The 26,498-nt window shown below is 39.2% G+C and overlaps 1 protein-coding gene across 2 annotated transcripts; it reads left to right on the top strand.

Moving 5' to 3' along the window:
* The first annotated feature begins 2,826 nt into the window (after positions 1–2,826).
* Positions 2,827–26,485, top strand: si:dkeyp-113d7.1 (uncharacterized protein LOC407709 homolog). Of its 2 annotated transcripts, none has more exons than XM_035397410.1 (2): positions 2,827–3,239; positions 24,533–26,485. In XM_035397410.1, exon 2 carries the CDS (start codon positions 24,722–24,724, stop codon positions 26,204–26,206), a length of 1,485 nt encoding a protein of 494 aa, XP_035253301.1. In that variant the 5' UTR covers positions 2,827–3,239; positions 24,533–24,721; the 3' UTR covers positions 26,207–26,485. The 2 variants fall into 2 exon arrangements, with proteins under 2 accessions (XP_035253301.1, XP_035253302.1); XM_035397411.1 differs by lacking the exon at positions 2,827–3,239 and adding an exon at positions 3,249–3,651.
* Positions 26,486–26,498: the final 13 nt, after the last annotated feature.

A 26,498-nucleotide genomic window follows, 5' to 3' on the forward strand; every position in this document is an offset into this window, starting at 1 on the left:
CTCACTGAGAGTGTTCTCAACCACTGTTTTATCTTTATGTGCTACCAATAGAAAAGAATCGTCAGCATATAAAAAAAGATTGCATGAGGCGGCTGCTTTTAAGTCATTTATATATTTTTAAAAAATACAGCACCCAGGATACTACCCTGTGGCACCCCACATCCCATGATTCTTTACTCTGAAAGGGTCCCATTAACGTCAACCATTTGAGTACGATTTGATAGGTATGACTGGACCCAATTCAGTGTCAGCCCACTGAAACCCATGGCTCTTAATTTCATTAATAAAATGCTGTGATCTAGAGACGGGACTTCACTGCTGCATCTCTCTCCCCCTTCTCTCTCTCTCTCCTCCCTCTATTTCCTCAAAATTTGTGCCCTTAGCCTATGTCTTGTAAAAATGATTAAATCCTGCATTAACTTTTCAAATGGTCATTTTCAGACAAGGTTAAGTTTAGGCCTACATTTCGTAAAAATGATTAAACTACTAACTAACGCTTACATTACAGTGTGAAATATCCACATTACATAATACCACTAACCTATTTAAAGACACACAATTTCAAAAATAACGTAGGCTATATAACCAAAATATTTTGAGTAGTAATACTTACATAGCAATGATGAAATTTTACCTGTGTTCAGTAGATGGAGACAGAGACAGTAAATCAATGATAATGTTCTATTCGCTTGTTTTTTTATTTTCTCCAAAAAACGATGTCAGCTAAGTCTATCAGCAAACATATGGCTTAGCCAAGCCCAGAAGTCCTCAATAATAATAGTATTTTCCAAGAAATTACGAAATATCGTTGACAACGTTTTCGTCAGGTTCAGCATCTGCTATCACAGAGTAAATGTGTAAGTGAATGCGATGATGAGAAAAATTTCGGTTACTCTGACCTATAAAACGCTATTCCAAAAGCAGAATTAGACATGTTATACATCGTTAGAAAGCTTATACTCTCGCCTACTGAATAAATGAAGTGTCAATCAAGCCATTGTCCAAGACAATATATGACCACTCTGTCTCAAAAGGGACATCTCTACTTGTAAAACCAATGGTAAGGTTGTATATTTATTCAATATTTATTCCCAGATATTGACTGTAGAATGACATGCTACCCATTCTTCTTATTGTAAAACTTGACTGCGCTCCCTTTTGTTTCGTTCGTCACTTCCGGGTTTGGCTTTTCTTTTTTTTTAAGGTGCGGAAGTAAAATTATCTCACAAAACGACTCCAGAAGTCACGGTAGTGGAGACTCAGTATATTTTTTTTATGAAAATCTAGTTCCTACATCATTTTCCTACACACTGATTCACTGGGGTCTCCAACCTGCAATATCGAGGGTATGGGCATGACGTCACATAAGGTGGAAGTCACTGCGGTTACACCCACTGAGTGGCAGAAAGACTATTGAGTGATAGGGATAGCGTTCAGCTTGAATGCCGTGAAAACACATCTAAAATGGGAAAGAGCTGTTGTGCGATTGACTGTACAAATAGATTCAACAAGAAATCGGAGCTATCTTTTTTACAGACTGCCGAAAGCTAAAGAAAAGAGAAGCGATGCATGGCTGCAATTCGCAGAAACAACTCGAATGCAGGCACCGAAACGTGGATTTGCGATGGAGTAGTAGCAGTTAATGGCTCATTAACTGCTACTACTCCATCGCAAATCCACGTTTCGGTTAATGGCAGTTAATGGCTCATTAACTGACTGTGGCGAAAACCTACGACGATAACTTGCTTGGTTAACAGCAGGTCTACCAGACAGTTATATGAAAATTAGCCTAGTCAAATCACCAGTAGTCTACACATCTCTGATTGACTGACCATCAGTGCAGTCGATGTTCTTCCCCTGTAGTTCATATTGCTAATGCGTGAGCTAACCACGGATAGCTTACCTAGCTCACTGGCAAGCTGATATGCTAGCTAAGCATATTCGTTTTGCCGAGAAACATAGATTGAAGATAACTGAACATAATTGTATGATTAATGTCATACACGTGATTACATGACACAGTACAGTCACGGATGGAAATTAAACTCCGTAAACATTTGATCATATATTTTAAAACATAACGGCAGACAGTCAGCTAGCCTCAAGTTCGTTCTGCAATCGTTCGTTCAGGTTGATGGGCTTTTCCGCACCGGACTGTCAATCACATTGTAAAAATCACAAGACCGCTTAACTCTATGGTTTTGGCTCCAAATTGAGAACATGGCCGCGCCCGCCATTGAGTTTCAAAACGTGTTTTAGAGACCCACGGAGAGGCAATGGGTGACGTCACAGTAGCTTTGTCCATATTTTTTACAGTCTCTGGTCACAATACATCACTAATTGTATAATTAGTCAGGTGATTGCTACAATCCAGTGCATACTGTGACCCTAGGGGATTTAGACGGTAATGCCAGTTAAAATACATTTTGGGTCACGTGCCCTAGATAAACTGATGTTATCTAACAAAATATATAATTATAAATAAAATATAAATCATGCGAATACAGTTGTCCTGTTCTACATTATGTCGCTCTTGAGTGCGCCTGCTAAATAAATGTAATGTAAAATCTAAAATGAGTCGGCATGACAAATGACTGATATCAAATCTATCACACGTTACAACAAACTAGGCTGTAATTTATTTAATGGCATATTTTATCGTTTAGCCTACATTGTATCCTAGTTATTTCGAATGGTTTGGAACACACCTCGATTTCTAAAACGGACACTGTGCCCCCGTCTTCTTCGAGAGGGGTCTGCCTGCAAAGCTCCTCTGTGGAGTCGCTTCTTGTCTTCTGACGTTTTTTTATGTACGCTATAAGGGGAGAAGTAACTAGAGTTGAAAACGATGAAACGAAGAGGTAGCCTATTGGATTGCGGCCATGCATATTCGCTCCCGGGTGCGGAAGCGAATTGACCGCATCTTGGAGCAAGTTGCGCGCGCAATCACCATTCATAATATTAGTGTAGGACAGAAAAATACCTATGAAAACCCCTTAACCCTGGGTAAATCGCCGACGATGAGGGGAGGGGAGTGAGAGAGTGAAGGAAAGAAAGAAAGAGGGAGGAGAGGGGGAGGGAGGAGAAAGAGAAAAAGGAAGGAAGGGTGATCGGAGAGTGAGGGAGGCCGAGGCCGAGGTAGACGTGGCGAATCCGCTAGGGTTAAAAGTACCTCGAAGTCCATCCGAAAAGCGATTTAAACGGATAGCAGCAAGAAATGAACCGAGAAAAAAAAGCAGGTAGCGGCCTTTAAAATAACATTTTCTATTCCCCCCTTTGTTTCTACCCTCTTTTGATATACGTGTAATGAATGCTATGACGATAGTAACTGGTAAGCGTGTGGCCCAGCACGGGTTTTACTGTCATAGCGCGCTAGCTACGTTACCTTTTGTTTTGACTATGCAAGCTAAGCTAGCTGTGCTAACTGCCAAGATAACTTGTTGGCTAGAGAGTTTGTTGCATTGCCTAGCACACACGCTAAGTTGGCTATCACGCTGATATAAGGACGGAAAACTCAGTCGGTAGTATCTCTTAAGTGGTTTTGATATGAAACTAGCTAGTTACTAGGCTAACTTTCGTCAACTTCGCTAACATTAGCTAGCTGCCGGGAACGTTGGCGGTACTCTAAACAAGATGGCTACGACTAGCAAGGTAACGTTAGCGAGCTAGTTGGGTCTGTTCATTGTATTTTTCTTATATAGCCGTTTGCTAATATAACCGTAGGGAGATAGTTTACGGGAATAGTTGCATTTCTTCTGAAAATATTATATTGTGTGTAGGCTAGTGTTTTTTATTTAAACTAGCTGGCTCTGATTGGAGTCGTCTAATTAAGCTAGTTTTCTAACAGTGGGTAGCGTACCATAGCTATGTTTATCATTTCACAGGATTCCAGCTAGCTAACTTGTTCTGTCTGCACATGTGAGTATGGACCAAACTGAAATAATAGACAAACCTAGCTACCAGGTAGTCTAGCGCTAATCGGTGAACTGAATACGTTCCGTCTAACCCTTAACTTGCATGTTCGGGCAAGAGATGATCTGACAACTGGTATGTGACGGTCTGTACAACATTATGCGTTATGCGTCCATCCTTTGCTAGTCTGCTGCTAAACTGTATCGAGTTGTACAGCGAATTAATCTTTCAGGACGAAGTGCGCCTTGCAGCACCAATTAAATTGAACCAACTTCGAAACATGACAATCAGCTAGCCCACAACAACCCGGTTTAACAAAGAATTTCATTAAACAATAAACAATTAAACTTAGTGTTTTGTACTGTTGTGTTAATGTAGTGGATTACAAAGTGTGTGCTTGATGTTAAATGTATGTATATAGATTATAAATAACGAGTAAACTAGTTACTTGAGGTTTGGGCATAGGCTGCAGTTTTTGTTCCGAAAATACAAAGGATTGATTTAGCTTGTTTACAACTGTGAATTTATTTATTTTTTATTTTTTGGTATAGGGCCTTTATCAACTTAAAGGCACAATAAAGTACAACGTATAGCCGTTTTTGCTATGTTTAATTTATGTTACTTGAACTAAAGTCAGAAATGACAGTAGGCGGTAAGGTCACCTGCGTACTTCATTCCCCGATGTGTCAGTGCATCAAATTAGAATTGACAAACACATTCGCATCTAGCCTAATCTCACCAAATAAGCCGCTGGATGCTTGGTTCACCCCCCGAAGTCACCTTTTGTTAAAAAAAAACGCCGATGTCGACTTGCTCATTAAAAAAAAATCCCTCATTGACATGTTTCAAGAGGCTGCATATGTTTTTTGGCGTTTCCCTTTCCCTTTGCAATTACAAACATGAAAGATAAAAAAGTTTATATATTGTGCTGGTAGCCTACTTCCTTCAGTGCAACCGAATCAGGTTTTGCGCCATAGGGATTTTTTTCCGACCGAAAATAGGATTAACGAGAATTATGTGAATAATATTCGCACATACACATGTAATATCTGGAATCAAACTCTGTATAATATGCTTTGGTGTTACTTTAAGTGTTTTCCTTGCTTTAAACCATGGACCCTAGAATATCCCTATACCAGCCATTGTGAAGAGAGCAGGTGGTCAGAAATCTCTAAACCTGTCATCACATATAAAGATATAAACCTACACTAAACCTGAAATAATTTATTTTAACCCAATATGAATACACCATTCCTGTTGTGGTAGTAGATAAAGCACACTTACCCTGATAAGCATTGAATTCCTACATTTACATTTACATTGTACGCCAAGGCGTAACTCCAGCCAAGTTACGCCTTGGCAGGGCATGCCCCATACCTATATGGCACAGAGAGTTTGGCACTTTTCAGGGTTCCCCACAGAAATAGCCACTACAGCCATAGACTCAGCCCTTAAAAACATTAATTTCTGTACATTCTGACCCCATTTCAACAGACAGAATTCATAAACAACTTCACAATAAAGCCCCAAACTAAGGGGATTTTGCGTTTTTCCCTTTTTTTTTCCTCCCACAAATGCTCCTAGCCCACAAAGAATATGTTTCTCCATTGGTCATTTTACGTACATCAACTAATAAGTTTGGATGCAAACATGAAATGATCATATATACAAGTGCGCATGTTTAAAACAATACAACTTTGCATATCTGATGTCTACTTACCCCGTAGCCTGGTGGGTACTGCTTTTATCTTTTGCTTGAAACTGTTTACAGGACTGAGAGACTGGGGTTAAATTCCCCCTTCTGACTGCAGCAAATCTCTAACCTTTGCACTGGCTTGCTGGCTAGCTAAAATGACAACATTTATAGTTGCTTTTGTGTCTGGAAAATCTTTCCGGGACAGTTCCGCTTTCGGCATTTTCAGCATGTTTAACGTTAGCTACCTTGTGTGCGAATACCTTCCATTCTTGTACGTTGAAAAACGTGTTTTTCATAAGATACATTACTGGAAGAGTCGTTTTGTCTCTCTTAGCCAGTGCGATACCAGCTGATGCCAGTAGATGGAAGTGGCTGCCAGTCACTAGCCGTATTTCCATAAACGCATTTTGATGCGCATTTTGCCAGTTCGCGCATGTTGCTGTTTATGGAAACAGTAAAATGCGCAAAAAGTACCTCAGATTCGCAAATAAGTTTTTACGCTCGCTTGAGGTGGTTTTTGCCTTCTTCGAAAAAGAGTTAATGCGCAAAATGAGAAATGGAAACAGTTCGAATAAGTTCTGACGTAGCAAACATTTAAGTCACATGACTGATCAGCCGTTTCCGTTGTCAGCGTCTTCTCGGATATTCCCAGAACGGGAAGAATCATTGCATTTATTTCTCTTCGTCTCCGGACAGCATGAAACATGGCAAATAGGCTACTAGCTGATGTGAAAGAACAATTACAACTTGCCCAACTGAAAGTAATTCCTGAAGACCTCTCTCCATTTTCACTGTAGTTTTTCGCTCGTAGACTTGTTTTGTTTCTGGTTTGCAACCTCCTCTTCTATTCTGTTTATTACAGCCATGCGTAACGTAGCCTACACCACCAACTTCGGACGTAACTACGCTTTGCGTAGCCTGGTTCATTCCCTCCAAACCAGTTAATGGAAACACTCTTAATTCGCATTTTCTTTTTTGCGATGTTTCAAAAGTTTGCTTAAAATTCGCTTGACCATTTAATGGAAACGTGGCTAGTGTGAGATTCGTAGGCACAGGACGCCTTGCTTGGTGCTGCTGGAATACAGACAGTCGCTCAGCTTGTTGGTAGTATGTGGTCAGCTAAAAGCTGTTTTATTTGCAGGTAAGACCGTATGAAGCACAATTTTTCAGTAGTTTTAGTTAGAGCCGGACCGATATATCGGTGTGGCCGATATATCGGCCATTATTTGACTTTTTTGACGACATCAGGATCGGCAGTTATGCCGCCGATGTGCCCCGATTTTTAAATAAGTATAATAAACAAAAAAACAATGATTATTTATGTGTATTTGTCTGTGCGAACGTTGTAATTGCTATTTACTAGAATTATCCAGTAGAGGGAGCTCTAATACAAGTGTGAACTGCAGCAGCTGACGCGCTACTTCTCTAATAAGACGTGTCACTCGTGCCTCATCCAGTATTCTCCACTGCAAGACTTGTATGCACAGATTCGATTGCCGCAATAAAGGTATGTATATTTAGTGAAAGTTTTTAATTAAATGTGTTTATACGACCACTGTGTTTATCAATCCTCATTATCAAACGAGCGAGCTAGCTAACATATTTGGTTCACTTTAGCAAGCTAGCAAGCCTTTATGAACTGGAAGTGAGCACATAAGCAGCGTAGGATCGACATTTCCAGAGGACATCGCTGTATTCTCAAATAAATAACCAGCCAAAATAAAATGGTGATTGAATGTATCACACATTTGTTTTCTTATCTGAGATAATGATATTTGCTACTATATGATGCTGTGTAAATAGCCAACGCGTGATTGCAAGCGAGTGTGTCATCTAGTCACGCGTCATCGTAGCAAGCTAACCAGACAGTAAAAACGCAGATAAAACACTTCTATCATGGATCATTTTAAGCCATGTTATCTAGCTTTGTTGTGATAACATGAGAGAAGGATTGCTGTTGAAGTGAATCAACCAACAGTTGATTCACTCTTTAGCTCCGCTAGATAATGTCTTACTCTTTGAGATCATGTAGTAGAAATAAAACAAGAAAATATAATTAATTTAACTTACTGAGAATATATAATAAGAAATAATGAGGCTGTGCCAATAGCTAATGCGTTATTGCGAGCGAGTGTGTCATCTAGTCACGCGTCAGAGCGCATTGTAGTTTTTTCACCGCCTAATTCTTATGAACAGGGATGCTCGCTAGATAGCCTTACTCTTTGAGATCATGTAGTAGGAATAAAATAAGAAAATATAATTAATGTACTGAGATTAGATACTAAGAAATAATAATAACAAATTAATAATAATAACAACAACGACAATAATGATAATAATATTCATAAAAATACATGTTTGAAACTGGAAAACAGATTTTTTTAAAATTCATTTTTTATAGATGGCTGGAAAAGAAAGGAGTAAAAGCAAGGTGTGGAGTTATTTTGATTTCACACACTTAAAGATGGTGTTAATATATATGTGTAATTTAATATAATCTTTTACTTTTATCTAAGAAGTTCTTTGTGTGTTTATTTTTGTTTTTATTTGTTTGCTTGTTAAAAGTTAAATGTTCTTAAATATATAAACTTTAATAAAATATAAGTTTGATTGATATGAAAATGTTGCACTGTTTGACAAAATATCGGTCAAAACATCGGTAATCGGTGGGCTAGGACTCTCCAAAATCAGGATCGGCATCGGACCCAAAAATCTGGCATCGGTCATGCTCTAGTTTTAGTATGCATACAAATTCTTGTTGACTTTTACATGCTTATACACAATAATGTTGGCTAACGTGTTCAGTTCAGTTTTTAAACCGTTGTTAGTATATTAGCCATCTCCTGTGTGTTTTATGTACCTTGCAGGTCAGCTAGTTTCGATAGCTAGCCTGTAGCAGCTGCTTTCTCTGGCTCTTTTTATACTCGATGCCTGGATGAACTGCCGAAAAAGAGAGGGTACCTGATGTCCATCATCTTGCTAAAGCGAGCAGTAAAGCTCAGATGTCAGCAGGATCGGGGTTTTGTTCAAGTTCATTTCATTAGTCTTGACTGCGGCTTTTGGTGAAGCACACACATTCATTGTGATGATGTTAACTTTGTCTCTGGATAGTCTGATGTTTTTGCCTGATGGTTCTGTGTTAATATGCTTGAAATAATTTATGAATCGAGCACACCCTTATAGGCAGTTAATCCTTTTGATTTTCCTAATTATTGCTGTCCTAAAGCACACAGACCTAGTCACATGACACAACAGTGCTACTCTGTGTGCCAGTGTGTAGCTGGGACTGCCCTGTCCATCCACATTGCAGCACTGCTTTTCCAGAGGGCACAGTATACAGAGATTGGCACCTCAGTTGTTCCCTGTGCGCAGCTGTACTGAAATAGCAGTTATGGCATAGGCCAAGAACAATGATAAGTCAGCTGTTGTATTTCTCTTAGCTGATTTATTGATTGGTATTTGTCCAAAAGAACTATGTTTCAGAGTGTTAATGCAGTGCTTCTCAAAACCAATCCAAGAGGGGTTTTTACAAGAGGATTTTAAAATTTTATCCCTGATACATTTCCGTGTTGAACAAGTATAGGCCTAAATGTGATTCATTTAGCAGTTACAAGTTAGGTCATAGGGCAGGCGTGACCAACCCAGGTCCTGGATAGCTGCAGGGTCTGCTATTTTTGTTTTTGCTTGGCAGTTAATTAATCAATTAAAGCAGTTGACTACACAGATGACTCTCCTCACCTGGTTTCTTTGGACTACTTTTTTTATACCCTGCCAACGTCTACAGATGAGAAATTAAGATTCGAGGATTATAACCTGTACTCTTCTGTTCTTTTATTGCTTTAGCATTACGTCTGTTTTATAAAATATTAAGCATTCGTGCTGGGACAGCATATTACGTACCAAAACATTCAAACAATTTAATTCGGCTGCTGAATATTTTCATCCGGATTTTCTTTGTTAGCCCGTTATAACTGACTCTAAACGCTTGACACAGTAAGTGTGAGGTATGTGGAATTTCTGCGTAATTTGCATTGGGGATGCAGTAAAAGAAAACAGGATAAAAATTACATTCCGCACTTTTCGTTAAGGTAAAATAACAGGTTAATTCTAGTAATCGTCCCTTTTGCTTTTTCAAACTGCCATAATTTTACTCTGCGATTCTTCAATTCCACAAAAAGACCAGGAAGACTAGATATATGGACTCTAATTGATGGTGCATGGTTCGCATCTGGAGGGCACACCAAGTATTTAGCTGCTCCGCTAACTTTAAAAGATGAAAGAAAAACGGTGGCTGTACCACTGCAATATTAATTTAAATTTTCACGCAAGTCCCGAGTTTTCATTCTATTTATTCTTGTCATTTTGCGATATGGAAATGATGATGATAGTCAAATTAATCAATTCACCAGCAAATTGTTTACTATGTGTGCATGTTTTCTGCTATAAATGTTGTTACCAGTTATTTGTGGAATGTGAATGCATTCTGTCGCCTCGAATGTCAAGACATGAAAGTGAATGTTTGCATAAAAACAATGTATGTTTGAGAGGATATATAAAACAGTTACAATCCGTATATTGGCCTGTTACATCCTGTTTGTTGCATAATAACAGTCCAAGTCGAACTACGAACTTGACAACGGTAAAATAATGTGCCCAAACGGCCGCGGAAGAATATTTCAATTTCAGGTGATTAAGTCGATAAAAATCAATAAATACCATATATAGTAAAGTAACCATATATAGTCATTGTTGGTAACCAGTTGTATAAATGAAATAAATCACACCGGGCTGTCCCGTTATTGGAAAATAATGTACTTCGGTGCCAGTATGGAATTAGAGAAGAAATCATACGACAGATGGACTGACGACGACATCGCTTTTTCATATGTCAGCAGACTAATTTGCCTAATTGTCGCGGGTCTTTAGACCGTGGTGGAAACGCAGACAACAATGGGCTGAAGGGGACCCTTGAAAAGTAGTTCCTGGGGCTAAAAGTTCCGGGTACTTTGGGTGGAAACGCGGCTATAAAGTTTGAATTCAAGTTATTATTTTGAAAATAATAAATCGGTTTGCGGCTGCAGATTTTTTAAAATGGCGGTTGAAATAAAATGCTGCGAGTACTCGACCAATCAGAAATGTTCAGCGCTTGCGCCCCACCCCAAAAATTCCTGTACTTTTCGAAAGTACTACTCCCCGAGCAGGGACTTTTTGGGGGGTAAAATAAAGTCCCCGGAACTTAATTTAGATGGTTCCTGTGGTGGAAACGCACTGAGTTCCTCAAAAGGTTCCTAGTTCCTGGGGAAAGTTCCTGCAGTGGAAACGCGGTTTAGGTCTCCTTTTACTAAGCTTAAAGAGATTAAGCATCTTAAATCTTTCCTCGTTGCTTTTATCTTTCAAATCAGGAATCAATTTGGTTACTCTTCTTCGAACCTTTTCCAGCCCCTCTATATGGTTCTTGTAGTATGGTCCCCAGAACTGCACATAATACTCCAACTGTGGTCTAACAAATGTATTGTATATGATAAGTATAACTTTCTTGGATTTACTTAAAAATAAATAAAGAAATAAATAAATAAATAAAAAATTGTTTTTACTGCTACAGAACAATGCCTAGAATCTGAAAGGCTTTGATCAACCATTACTCAAGTCATTTTCAAATTGAGCACATTACAATTTTGTTCCTCCCATGTAGTAATCCTGCCTAATGTTTTTATTTCCCACATGGAGAACTTTAGATTTGGCTATATGGAATTTCATTTGCCAGTTTTCTGCCCACTTCTGGATTTTATTTAAATTTTGTATTACTTTAGTAGATTCCAAACTATTAGCTGGGCCTCCCAGTTTTGTATCATCTGCACATTTGACAAATTTATTTCTATGTCCCTGTCAAGGACATCTATCTTAAGAACACGTTTTCAATGTACATAAATGCCAGGTTACTCACACATACAAAGCACTATAAGTCATTAAGACTTGCAAAATCTAGGCCTGCCATTACTTGAAATAATTTAGGAAACATTGGGTAGCAGTATTGCTTTGGAATATAGCATGTTTAATTTGTATTGGCTAAAATAGCCAATATTTTTTCTTGTAACTTGGCCTAATTTTGATATCAGTACTGAACAGTAAATGGCAGGCCTGGATTTTGCAAGTCTTAACCCCTTAGTGCACATACCAAATCTGGCCAATCCTTGCCCATTTAGGGGATACCCTATTTAAAGCTTTATAACTCTCCAGAGTGAACACCACAGAGACTCAAAGAATGGCTTAAATGAAGCAAGACATTTGTACCATTTACAATACTAACCTAGATTATTCCTTCCTAAATTATGAATAAACTAAAGTGCCACAAAACCAATTGTTGCACTACAAGTGCACAAATGCACTACAAATCAACTGTTTTGACTCAGGAAACTCACTGTTGCATCATTTCCAAGTGGGAATTACAAGCTTTCCATCAGTGCAGTGGTCAAACATGTCTAGGGGTCCAGAAACATCCAGAATATCTCCAAAAATGGATAAAATGCTTTTTGTCCATTATAAAGCATATAAATGAGCCCCTTATGAATGTTTAAGATGAAACGTTGATATCAGATTTAAAAATAATGCAAGAACATTGTCACAATGCGGTACAGTACCCAAATGTGTAATAATGACCTCTTGTATGTATTTCTGTACTCCACAGTATGGAATGTTTTCTTGTATGGGGATGGGACAACATTAAAACAATATTCAACCATCCACCACGTTTTGGCAGTGTTACAACTGTAACGTCATATCTGGTGTATGAACCACAAAAACTACTAAGCTACTAATGAACATTTACATTACAGTGTGAAATATCCTCATTATAAAATACCACTAACCTATTTAAAGACACTTAATTTAAAAAATAACGCATATAACCTAAATATTTTGAGCAATAATCCTTGCATAGCGATGATGAAATGTTATCTGTGTTCAGTCAACCAATCCTGTCATTTTGTCCTCTTCTGTCTTACTCCAGAAAACGATGTCAGCTCAGCTATGCTCAGAAGTCCTCAGTAATAAGAATATTTACCAAGAATTTATGAAAATCATTGATAACTTTTTGTCAGGTGCAGTGTCTTTTACTGCTACCATAGAGTGAATACGTAAGTGAAAGCGATGATGAGAAAAGTTTCGGTTACGCTGAGCTATAAAATGCTATTCCAAAAGCAAAATTAGACGTGTTATACATCGTTAGAAAGCTTACACTGTCACCTACTGAATAAATGAATTGTCAATCAAGCCAGACTGTACTGAAAAGGGGCACAATGCTGTAAACAACACGTGTGGTATTACGCACAGTTAAGCCGGGCACCCACCTCACACGTAGCATAAGCGCCGCCTAAGCAGCATGGCGAAGCAGCGTGGCGTGGCGCGTCGTGTGTCCACACCGGTTCCGTTTGTGTCGCGCAAAGGCTTGCTTAAAGCTCTGTATTCCTAGTAGCTCTCGCAGTCTGCAGTGGAATTAGCCTACATCGTGTATTTCATGTTTTTTCACGACTGTTCATTATGGGTAAGTGAATACTTGGTGAGAGACCTTTTTCAGTTTGTTAATTTGGTAATATTTTGTTAACTCATGTAAATATGTGAGAAAGTAAACGCTTTAAAGAATTACCATAAGCTTAAACCGCAACATAGCCTACATAATACTCAATCTCAAACTGTATTAATTTATTTGCTTGGTTAACAACTGTGCCAACCTTATGAAGAATATGTAATGATCATAATAATAATAAATAATCTGTAATCAACCATTGGGAATTCCCGTGTCATCTTGTTATTCACGTCAAAACATTTAAATGATTAGATTTAGTAAAATCAGCTAATCATCATAAAGATAGCGTAACAGTTTAGTCTTGAAGGGATATGAACACCACAACGCCATGAACACTGGAAGCTTTGAAGTACAAGTGCAATGAAGGCTTGCTTACAACTTTATTTATAAAATAGGTTTATTTTCATCAGCCAGACCACTAAATAATCTGATTGATTAAAGCTCTGTGGATTATCTTATTTTTATTAACAAGCCCTTTTTGAAAGCACGACAAACGAAGACATTGGAGAAGTCAAATAGGCTGAGCAGTGGTTGGTTAAAAACTACCTTCCAACACTTCAAGCTAACAAACCGCTGCTCAGTGCATTCACTTCTGCATCATTCAATAGGCTATGTCTCTCTGTGTTGTATTTTCAAAAAATTAGATAGCAGAAGTAAGTTTGCCTTTTTCCCAGGTTCCAGTTTTAATTTTTGTTTCTGCAAGGACAATACATAAACAAAAAGGCTTGTATTTTTTAGCTGCTTATGAAATATCTGGTGTTTATCTGGCTTTATCCTGTTCACTACTACTGCAAGAGGGAACTAGGGACATACCCCCAGTAATATAAGGATGAAATTTAAGTCAGAGCATGTATACCTAGCATTTTAGAGCATATTTCTGTGTATAAACAGGTCATCATGACGGCGGCAAGCCGAAAAATAGAACAGAAGCGAAAAACTACGCTTTAGTTCGCTTGTGTCGCACAAGTTTTACACCCAGTTCACACCGTGTTCGCGGCTGGTGTAGAGGACGTCGCCCGCTGCCGTTGTAATAACAGTAGTTAACTTACGTGCGTTGTACGCTCGCGGCCGCTACGCGTGCGGTGGGTGTCCGGCTTTGTATTGCAAGCTACCCAGGCATCACAAATGCGCGTGTATTTCACAAATGGATTATCCAAGACAATGTATGACCACTCAGTCACAAAAGGGACATCTCTATGTGTAAAACCAATGGTATGGTTGTATATTTATTCAATATTTAGTCCCAGATATTGCCATATAGTCTGACATGGCATAATTCTTTTTTAAATTGTCTTTTTGTGTTTGTTTCGTTTATTTTGTTATTCAATGAGCAGCGTTTTTACTGCTGTATTGGTATATCTTAGGGCTATTGTTGGGTTTATCTTGTTTATATGATGGAATACGATTTTTGAGTGGTGAAAGAATATTTCTATGAATGCCCAGATTGACACTATTGTCCATTATGTCAGGGGGTGTAATTGCAGATGAGACTGCTTGGAGGGAGCTTTGTTAAATGAATGACCAGCGCAATTTGGTGGCGCTGCGTAACTTCGTATTCGGCAGTGTTGTTGTGTATCGTCTACTAATGAAACTAGAACACAGAATTTCTGTTTTCAACTCATACTTTGATTGCAGGAGCAATGAATGTCTGAGTTGAGCAATCTAGGCACGCTGGTGGGCCGACCACTTGGGGATTGTGCTTATAGTGCTTGTATGTGTGATTAACTTTGCACCATCAGAAACCCAGCACACATCTCCTTGAAAAGCAATTATGTACTCACTCATTTGATTTACATCTGACAAGCTTTCATTTACGAAATGATCAGCAATCTCCTTCAATTTTAACTCCCAAGCTCGCAAGTTGTGTACCTTTCCCTCCTGCTTCATTTTTTGTTTTCTCTTCTGAGATCCACTTTTTGTGTTTATAAGGTTTCTAAGGCATGTTATTATGCTTAAGTGTAGCTAGGACTCCTCTTTGCTTTTTTCTTCAGTGAGCGTACTGACCTTCCAATTTGACAGGTAAAACTAAAGCCAACAGTTGTAACAAATAGACACTTGACATTGGACAATAGCACACACAGACATATTTCACAGCAACCTTTGCATTTCAGAAAATAACAGTACCAAAGAAATGACCACAAAGTATTTAATTGAACAGTGTAAACAATATGCGTTTGCTTATTGAACCATATATAAAACAGATGGCACCAGCCAATTACCATATTCTGTGATGTTCAACGAGTTTCTCAAATGCAATAAAAGGGCTTGTGCACATAAATTACTGCTGGTTATGAAAATGTTTGCCATGTTTTTAAATGTAAGTGTTTTTAATGGGATGTTGTAATTGTATGTCGGTAGAGAATAGGGCTAGCGAACATTAATTTAGAAACGTGGCATATGCAGGTAACGTTAGCTGCAGTAACTTAGTACAAAAGTAGTTAAACAGTAGAAACACCACAGTGGTCAGCTTTTTTAACTTAAAGTGACAATCTCGAAGATTTCAGTTTCGTTCTCTGTGGCGGTGCCAATGGCGAGAAGCGGTAATTGCAGGTGTGTTTTTGGGAGCAATTAGGGGTTAGGTGTCTTGCTCAGGGACACTTTGACATACTTGGCCATAAATGGCTTGGGAATAAGGTGGTGTCTGTTATTTGCTTGTGCTTTTAAAGAAGGCAGCCCAGCAAGCACAATTCAGCTCTGGGTTTACTTCCATATGGCCTGGCTATATCCTAGCCACCTAGGTAACTTTCACATTGCAACCAAATCTAGCCGGTTCACTGAACGTCTAGATCAGTGGTTTTCAGTCTTTTTGGGTCTAAGGAACACCAAATATCAAACCACATCCTCAAGGCACACCAAGTAATTAATTAGCCATAGTAATTAATTATTAAGAATGTCACGCACATTATGTTTATTAGGACGATTTGCCCCATATTGCACATGGCTACGTTGCACCAGACTGTCAAATGATTATCAAACAGATATAGGCTTATTTAAATCAGAAAGACAATCTCATCATTTATGAAAAATATGCATTGAAATGGACTGGAGCAAGAGATCAACATGGAACCAGCATCAGTGTTAACCAAGCGGCCAAAACCAGACTTCGTTTTTGAAGTTCATTTCCTGGTGTTGTAGTTCCTGGTTGCTCACTAGCGCCACTACGGATGGCTCCAGTATAGGTGTTTTCATATCCGGTTTCCATGTAAGTCTACGGTACAAATGCAATAAAATTATTGACTTTGTATTTTGTTATCACAAGAACAAATAGTCATAATAGGTGTATTTTATTCGTCTTGTGACTGTCCATGGGTCGATTTCATGATTTATTGCGTCATTTGGGCACAGTGCCAATATTTGTTCTGGACCAATGAGGTACAGCTTGCGTCACTTCCAGATTACTGCGCAGGACTGAGCTACAGTAGGGGCTACAATCTGTGGTCACGGGTGGGAGGTGGCATCTCTTGGCCTTGACATTGCGGCTCCGACCACGGTCCACCTGTGCGAAGTCAGAAAATGCAGGCATCCCATTTTGTAGTGGTTTCATTATAGTGTGTGCTATTTACAGCTGCACTAGACGACCATAAAATAATCCTCCTCTGAAGTTTTGCGGTAGACAAGTCATTTTTACTATTTCCTTTAGCCCACTTAACCATATAATTAGTTGGCAGAAAGCGTAATCAGCTAACGCTTATTTGCTATATGTGGTAGTCCAGTAGCCTATGCTAAAACAGTTCGCAACTTCGGTTACCAAGCCATTTGACTAGCTAGCTAACCCTAACCGGCAAATATTCCATCTGTCAAACGTGTTTGACGGCTTGTCAGTCGTGTACATTCCGTAAATGTTTACCTGGGCTATGCTGCACGAATGTGACAAAGCTAGAAGCTAGCAAGAAAATAATAATTAGAAATTCAATGTACATTATTTTTGTCTTTATGCAACAGGTGGAAAACTTGCTCTTCAAAGTGCGTTGTCATATTTACACGCCTGTAAATCGGTTATTAAAATACTTGGTAGATTTGTTAATCACCGCTGACAGTGTTAATTTTTATTCGGTAAAAAGTGACTTGCGAACGATCGGTCAGCTAGCGTCACCCAGCAAGTAAACACCACAAACGACGATGGAGTAGTAGCAGTTAATGGCTCATTAACTGACTGTGGCGAAAACCTACGACGATAACTTGCTTGGTTAACAGCAGATCTACCAGACAGTTATATGAAAATTAGCCTAGTCAAATCACCAGTAGTCTACACATCTCTGATTGATTGACCATCAGTGCAGTCGATGTTCTTCCCCTGTAGTTCATATTGCTAATGCGTGAGCTAACCACGGATAGCTTACCTAGCTCACTGGCAAGCTGATATGCTAGCTAAGCATATTCGTTTTGCCAAGAAACATAAATTGAAGATAACTGAGCATAAATGTATTATTAATGTCATACATATAACGTAATTACATGACACAGTACAGTCACGGATGGAAATTAAACTCCGTAAACATTTGATCATATATTTTAAAACATAACGGCAGACAGTCAGCTAGCCTCAAGTTCGTTCTGCAATCGTTCGTTCAGGTTGATGGGCTTTTCCGCACCGGACTGTCAATCACATTGTAAAAATCACAAGACCGCTTAACTCTATGGTTTTGGCTCCAAATTGAGAACATGGCCGCGCCCGCCATTGAGCTTCAAAACGTGTTTTACAGACCCACGGAGAGGCAATGGGTGACATCACAGTAGCTTTGTCCATATTTTTTACAGTCTCTGGTGTTACCATGTCTGCAACTAAAACATTACTTTATTAATGAACAATAACAGATGAAGCAGGTACACACACAGTCACAGTGCTATCGCGTTGTTGATGTACAGCAAGTAATTTCCCTCAGAAATCAAACTGAGAATATGAATAAAGGCCATGGAGAGATATAATTTACAGAAAGCTTTAAATAAATGACTGCAACCAAACATTTTTAATTATTAAGAACATGGTCCTTCAAATTTCCACGGCACACCGTTTGAAAACCACTGGTCTAGATGGTATGTCATAATACAGTCTATATGTTCGGTAAAAGACTGGCTAGATTTGGTCCACAAGGATCGTAAATTTGCAAAAGCAATAGTTTAAAAATAATAGGCAATTATTAGTTTGCAAATAAGCGTGTGCAACGATTTGGAGATTTTCCAGATCCTTAGGTGGAATTTGATCCTGTGGCTCAACAGTCTCATTGGCAAGCATGGGTGGCAGTGTAGCACAGTGGGTAAGGAACTGGGCTTGTAAATGAAAGGTCATAGGTTAGATTCCTGGGTAGGTATTTAGGTAGCAAGGTATTTAACCTGCATTGTTTCAGTATACATCCAGCTGTATAAATGGATACAATGTAAAAAAAAAATGTAATGCTACATAAAAAGTTGTGTAAGTCACTCTGGATAAGAGCATCTGCTAAATGCCTGTAATGTACTGCAAGCATATTACCAGTGAGCCACCAAGAAGTAGTTGCTGTGGCTGCAAATTGTTTTGGTTAAAAATATATATGTCAATTTTGCATCTGTATGTGATGTTTTTATTGTTGGTGTAGCTAAATGTTCAATGGGCAGATGTATTGTTTGTGGGCCTGGAGCATTTGTAATGATGTAATCAGGCAGGAAAAAGAAGCCAAAGAAGGAAAAAAACATAAAAAACCCTAAGTTTGGGGCTCTGTTGTGTGGACATTGTGGTTATTTCTGTCAAACTCTCTATGCTGTATAGGTACGGGGCATGCCGCCCCACCAAGGCGTAACTTGGCAGGATGGCATACCTGCCATCCCAATAAATAAAGAAAAGCAGTGGTCCCAGCACCTATCCTTGTGGGACATCACTTCCATCAGTTGCCTTCTCAGACAATATCCCTCCTACGACTACTCTTTGTGTTCAACCCTGTAGCCAGTTTTGAAACCACTCTGAAATATGTCCTCTGATTCCTACTGTCTTCATTTTGCTAACAAGTCTCTTGTGTGGTACCTTATCAAAACATTGGAAATCTAAGTAGATAATATTATAAGCCTTGTTATAATCTTGGTAGCTTCTTTAAAGAATACCAGAAAGTTTGTCAAGCATTCCCTTGCAAAAACCATGCTGGCTATTCCATGCTGGATGTTATTTTCCAGAAGCACTAATCTAATGATAGATTCCAGTATTTTACATGTGACAGAGATTAAACTGACAGACCTGTAGTTTCCTGGATCAGTACAGTCCCCTTTCTTATATATTGGTATTATATTACCTTGCATCCAGTCTTCAGGTATTTCTCCAGCTTTTAAGGACTGTCTAAAAATAACTGCCATTGGTTTAAAGATGATCACACCTAACTCCTTAGAGTACTCTTGGGTGCATGTCATCAGGGTCTGCTGCCTTATTTGTCTTTAGTTTAAGTAATTCACCCAGAAGGCCTACTTCTTTATCCTTTATCTAAATATCTGATAAGACATTCTCAGTACTGAATATGCCTTCCAGTCTACTAGCAACCTCTTCTCTAGTAAAACTTTTAACAAAATAACTATTTAAGGCATCAGCAATATTTTTATGCCTCTGCGACAGCACAGCAATGTTTTTGGGTTGTCCGTCCGTCTGTCCTGATTTTCGTGAATGTGATATCTCAGGAACGCCCTGCAGGAATTTCTTCAAATTTGGCATTTGTCCACTTGTCCACTTGGACTCAAGGATGAACTGATTAGATTTTGTTGGTCAAAGGTCAAGGTCACTGTGACCTCACAAAACATGTTTTTGCCTTGAGGGAATTTTTTCACATATGGCACAAACCTCCACTTGGACTCAAGGATGAACTGATGAGATTTTGGTGGTCAACGGTCAAGGTCTCTGTGACTTCACGTCCATCCCATTCTCTCATGAACGTGATCTCAGGAACGCCTTGAGGGAATTTATTCAAATTTGGCACAAACGTCCACTTGGACTCACAGATGAACTGATTAGATTTTGGTGGTCAAAGGTCAAGGTCAGTGACCTCACAAAATGCTTGTTAGGCCGTAACTCAAGAATTCATATGCAAATTATGATAAAGTTTCACACAAATGTCTAATAGGATAAAATGATGAAGTGATGAAATTTTTTATCCAAACTGGCTACTGGTTGGCGGAGGCATTCAACCGTGAGGCGGTATTTCTAGTTATTCTTATAAAGCTCCTTCTTCATTGCTGATGCACTTAATACCCTTTTCTTTTCCTACTAAATGGACTGCATTTATATAGCGCTTTTATCCAAAGGGCTTTACAATTGATGCCTCTCATTCACCCATTCACACACACACTCACACACCAATGGTGAAAGGCTATGCAAGGTACCAATAAACTCAAAAAATGGATAAGAGCCTGAATGTAATTTGAAGGACAGTCATGCGTCCATATCTGTGCCAGGTAACTAAATGTTTTAAGTTTTTCAAAATTGGTAAAATTTAGTTGTCGTTATGCATCACTTCCTTAAAAGAAAGTGTCCTCTGTCTTAAGCTAGACTGCAGAGTTACCAACATTATGGTTTAATGTTAGCTTGCATTTAGCAAGCATCAGTGATTACCCAGCTAACGTTAGATAGCTGGAGTAAGCTAATAAAAATGTTAACTTGTCACTTTTGAGAAATATTATGTTTTAAAAAAAAAAAAAAAAAAAGCTGGAGGAGAGTGAAAATGCACCACCAATAGGTTACCATAACATTACTGGTATAGTAACAGTGGTAATGTTAAGTTACTTTAATGATACATAATGACTTCGACTACTGACTCCTGCGTGGACTCTGACGCACTTGCACACAGACATTCACTGTACATTTATTTATATTTATTGGGCCATTCAGTGTACATTTATTTATATTTATTGGGCCATTCACTGTACATTTATTTATATTTATTGGACCAGCAGGTCAGTATTTTATTTGATTTCTATTTTATCTTTTTTATTTATTTTTATTCTTACTTATTTATCTTTGGTTTGGTTGACTCTTACTCTTGTCTGTACCTCTCCTGTGTTTCATCTCACTGCTGTTGCTGCCAAGACACCAGAATTTCCCTCTGGGGATCAATAAGGGTTTATCTATCTATCTTTAATTGAATTAATGAAACCCATTGTGTTCTGTAGAAATTATGCCATTTTGGTTATGAGGTACCCATTACTTACAAATTTGAAATGTAAGTTAAGGGTTTTTTTATGTGATTAAATTGTCAAAATCATTCAAATAGCATAAAGGTTTGTCTATAACTGAGACCGTAACAGCAAAAATAGTTTCAGTCTATGGGTGGCTTTTTAATTCTGTTCATTATCTGTGTCGCCGGTACAACTTGAGGTGAAAAGTGCCATACAGATTTCATTTTCACCTGGAGACATGGCCACGGTAAAAACAATTTAAAAGTGCCCTAACACAAAATGTGAACTCCTGTGCAGCAAAATGTAATAATGTGCTAATAGTACAATACAATTTAATAAATGGTACAAACAGTCCTCAGAAGTACGTTTTTGGTGAAACCCCCCCCCCCCCCAAAAAAAAAAAAAAAAACAGCCAATTGTTGTGGATTTTACCTTCAATGGAGGCAACTAATTTAGTCAGGTCACAAAGTAATTCAGCAATAGAACTGTTATTTGACCAAATAAGAGAAACCGTTCAAGCACTCATTTCAACTTCTGTTCACAAGTTCTGCCTCTTATATCTTTCTGTAAGCTGTCTTTCTGCGGGGTAATTTGCATGGTATGACACTTTCTTACTCCTCCTCCCATACCAACTTTCTGTTTTCCTGAGAAACTTTTTGCTTCATCCCAGAAACCCTGACGAAACGTTGAGGTTCCTGGCGCCTCAAGGCGGAGGAGGGTGTTCTTATTATCCATCTTGTTTCGTACAGCTTCTCTTCATTTGACATCATACACAATACATCCATCCATCCATTATCTATACCCACTTATCCTGAGCAGGGTCGCAGAGGTGCTGGAGCCTATCCCAGCGTGCATTGAGCGAGGCAGGTATACACCCTGGACAGGCCGCCAATCTAGCGTAGGGAACACACACCATTCACTCACACACTCATACCTGTGGGAAATTTAGAGCCTCCAATTAGCCTACCTGCATGTCTTTGGACTGTGGGAGGAAACCGGAGTATTCAGAGGATATCCACGCGAACACAGGGAGAACATGCAAACTCCACAGAGAAAGGCAGAGATTTGAACCCACAACCTTGCAGTGAGGCAGTGGCTACCCACTGCACCACCGTGCCGCACTATACACAATACATGCAGTATTCAAATACAAATACATAGGCTACTGATTAGGATATGAGCAAGCAATGGTCATACATATAGGCTACCACCTGATTATATGCTTATAGCAAAGGTACTTTTTACTATGAAATTTACTCCATTTACAAAGTATCCCTCAAGTCATGTTTACGTATTCGTGACCTTCTCAGACCCCTGTGTTAAGCCTCTTCTGTCCCTTTTGTACTAAAAATGATTGCAGTTTAAACTTGGTGGTACACCCAGATCGTTATCTATCTTAGCTCATCCACATTCCTTCCTCCTCGAAGGTTGTTTCTTCCCAGTACCTTTCCATTTTGCACACTTAGTTACATACATGGTTTTGTTATAAACACATAAAAATAGTTACACAGTAAGCAAGCTTGTTTTCTATCACACAACCACCGCAAATAAATTCTCAACCTGTGTCTCTTGGTCTATGGCAGACTGTCATATTTTGCAGCAACTGCCGCTGTATGTCCTTTTCCCAATACGACAGGAAGTTTATCTATTGTGGGTAATTGGGAGAATTTCAAGGTTTAGAATTTCAGAAACAAATTTCTCATTTAAAAAAAAAAAAAAAGTTCATATTGAAGGTTCATCTCTCAACCTCACCTGTATTACTGTGACAATATATTCTATTCTCCTTGGGTTTTCATGATTTGCCTATTGATCGGCCTATTTCTATGGCTAGACTGGTCATTGGTCATATACTTGGTCAGAATATGCCTCTGCTTTATATCTCTGAAGGCGAAGAAATAATCTACCAATTATTTCTTCACGAAAAGTACAATGCTATTTTCTTGGTCCCAGTAGCATTCTACTTTGTGTGGAGATTTTGTTTTTGTCCAAAAGTTCCAAATAAGAGTGGTTTCATGATTTGGTTTACTGTAATTGGAGTTTGGCCAGCAGTGCCGGTTTGAAATTTATGTGTCAATTGATTGAACTTGTGTTGGATAATTTCAAGACCAGCTGACTGAGGGGACTGGCTGTAGTGCTGAGCTCTGTGAGTGCCTCAAATTGGTGGGAGTATGTAGACTTGAATGTAGCCAAATTTATGCAGTTTTTTTTGGACTGGTACAATTAGTGGAAATCAATTTCAATTGGCTATTTCTATTTCTCTTCTACAGAATACAGCATGCGGGGACTCTTGGTTGTTTATCCCATTTAGTGTACTGACTGAACCCTGTAACTCAGACCCATATAGTGATCACACTGTCAAAAGTCCAAATTTTAATAGAAATTTTGGCTCATTGGTCTGTCTCTGTAAATTTTCCATTAAACTATTTGCATTAGCGTTTATATTTTACAATTGTATTTATGTTAATGTATTTTATCTTATGGTATAAATCTTAAATCAAATTCTGTTTTACAAACAGAAACACAAACATGTAGGTTATTTTAAACTGTTGGGCCTTTGTGTCAGCTATCTATTGAACAACAATTTGCACATGTATTTATTTATTAAATAAATACATCCACTATTCAAAATGGCTGACTAATCTTCGACTGTTGCATCATGCTATAGCATCCTATAGCCTTAAGTTTGTCCTTAGATTAGATCACTTGATTTTAACAAGTCAGGATTGTTCACATGCCCTCTTCTTATAAGAAGTGACTTAATTTAAGGATAAACTTAAAGCTATAAGACAGTCAAAGACATAAGACAGTAAAGTTAGGAACTTTGTTATTACAGAAGGGTTTATAAAGTTGTGTTCAAATTTGAGAATATTTTACAGTTGCTTCTGTACTGGATGTTTGATGGTATCTTTATGTAATACGCACCAAGGAACACAGTCTGCTTGCTGTTTATATGCCTCTAAACTATATGAATTGGCTTAACCGAGGCACCGGAGACATGTATTTGTGTGCATGAACAGACAAATCGGTCTCTTGTATTGAAGTAGACTGTTTTTGTCAGCTGTCTACACTGAGGAACAAAGTTAATCTAATAGTGCAAATACCTGAGATTTACATCCAACTCAGATTCAACCCAAAAATTCTGTAGTTGAACTTAGTGCCAAATGTGACTATTCATATATAATTTTCTTTTTGTGTTGTTTTTTTCCCCCCTCATCTAGGGGCCACAGACCTCAACATTTTCCTTAATGTGTGGAAAAATAAAGGACTCTTTTGAATGACCATCGTTACCAAACTGTGGCCAAAACAGGTACCAGCCGACCCCAAGTAAGGATTTACCACAAGTATCAGGACTAGCCTTGACAAAGGCAAGGAGTGTTAGCAGAAAACAGTGGGAATAGTCTATTCTTATGGCAGAGTTTGAAGCTGAGTGCATAACATCAGGACTGAACACACTAGCATCTGAATGTGCCACGCCAACACTTCACGTTCTGCCTTCGGAGTGTGTCATTCCGTCTCTCGACACAATGGCTTCCAACGGTTTCACGCCAGCTGTCAACACACTGTCATCTGAGGTAGCAGAACCAATGGTCATGCTGCCCTGTGTGAAAAGCGACCCAGATTTGGACACTATTCGCACAGTGGATCTCTCTGAGATCCAGCCACTCAGCACTGCAGCGCTTGGCTTGGAGCAAATCAAAATGGAAATCAGTGGTTTAGACTACATCAAGTCTGAGCATCACACCGACCTTCACTCTTTCCATAGTGCCGACCTGGATTCCTACAAGGCGCAGTACGAGCCAAGTCTTGTGTTCGATTATATTACGCACGTATCCGACAGTCTCGAATACATCAAGTCAGAGCAGCATGCTGACCTACAGTATTACTATACGACAGAGCTAGGCTCCATTAAAACAGAGTATGAGCCAAACTTGATATCCAGTCACATAAAAACAGAAATGAACGGCCTGGAATCGATTCATATGGCCGAGCTCCGATCTGAACTGCACAAGCTGAGGCCAGAGAGTGCCATAGACGGCGTTGGGAAACTGGACTCCGACTTCACAGCTGGCGGCCTATACGAGCTACAGTCAGCCCAGGTGGGGAAGGGCTCAGTTGGGTCTAGCCAGACAGGGGAGAAGGTCATACCACAGCGCAAACCACGCAACCTTACTGGTGAGAAGCCCTTCTCCTGCACCCAGTGTGGGAAAAACTTCAGCACTTTGGGAAACCTTAAGACCCACCAACGCATCCATACAGGAGAAAGGCCATACACGTGTTCACAGTGCGGAAAGAGTTTTGGCCAGGCTGGAAATTTAAAGAGGCACCAGCTTATCCACACAGGACAGCGACCTTACAGTTGCACACATTGCTCCAAGGGATTTACTAAAGCAGATGACCTGAGATCTCATCAGAGGATCCACACTGGCGAGAAGCCCTTTTGTTGTACAGAGTGTGGGAAGAGCTTCAGCCAGTCAAAAGAACTTAAAACTCACCAGACCAGTCACACTGGGGACCGCAGCTTCTGCTGCCCCGACTGTGGGAAAACCTTCACTAAGGAGATGACCTTTCGTTCTCACCAGCAAGGTCACACTGGGACCAAACTGCACTGCTGCAGCCAGTGTGGCAAGTCTTTCAGCAATTCAGGAGTCCTAAAAACCCACGAGAAGATCCACTCAGGGGAGAGACCATTCGCCTGCACCCACTGTGGTAAAAGCTTTGGCCGCTTAGGACACCTTAAAGCGCACCAGCAGATCCACACAGGAGAGCGGCCATATTCCTGTCCACAGTGTGCGAAGAGCTTTAGCCAGTCTGGTCACCTTAAAGCACATGAACAAATACACAAGCGAGAGGGGGCTGGAAGTAGTAACAGCAGTCTTAATGATAGTAGTTAGACAATGTTTACTCCTTTTCCTTTATAAATGCTATATATGTCAGTTTCCTTATGTTTTCATATTTTATGTCCTTCATGCCTTTTGTTTTCTGGGTCCAGCTGTAGGCGCATGTTGGGTGGTGCTGCAGAGAGAAGGTCTTGAGAGAATGGTAGTGTTTCTCGTCTCCTCTGTGTTTTGTATCGTGTCACTTAAGTGATCAGTCACCTTGTACACACACATTGATAATCTGTAAATCCTAAACCATGTAATGGAAAGAATTATTAAAGAAACTAACACAAACTTTGGTTTTGCA

Source organism: Anguilla anguilla, chromosome 17 (genome assembly GCF_013347855.1).
Source record: "Anguilla anguilla isolate fAngAng1 chromosome 17, fAngAng1.pri, whole genome shotgun sequence".
Classification (NCBI taxonomy): domain Eukaryota; kingdom Metazoa; phylum Chordata; class Actinopteri; order Anguilliformes; family Anguillidae; genus Anguilla; species Anguilla anguilla.

Coding starts and splice junctions, on each gene's coding strand:
- si:dkeyp-113d7.1 (XM_035397410.1), top strand. CDS start 24,722: ATGGCAGAGTTTGAAGCTGAGTGCATAACATCAGGACTGAACACACTA.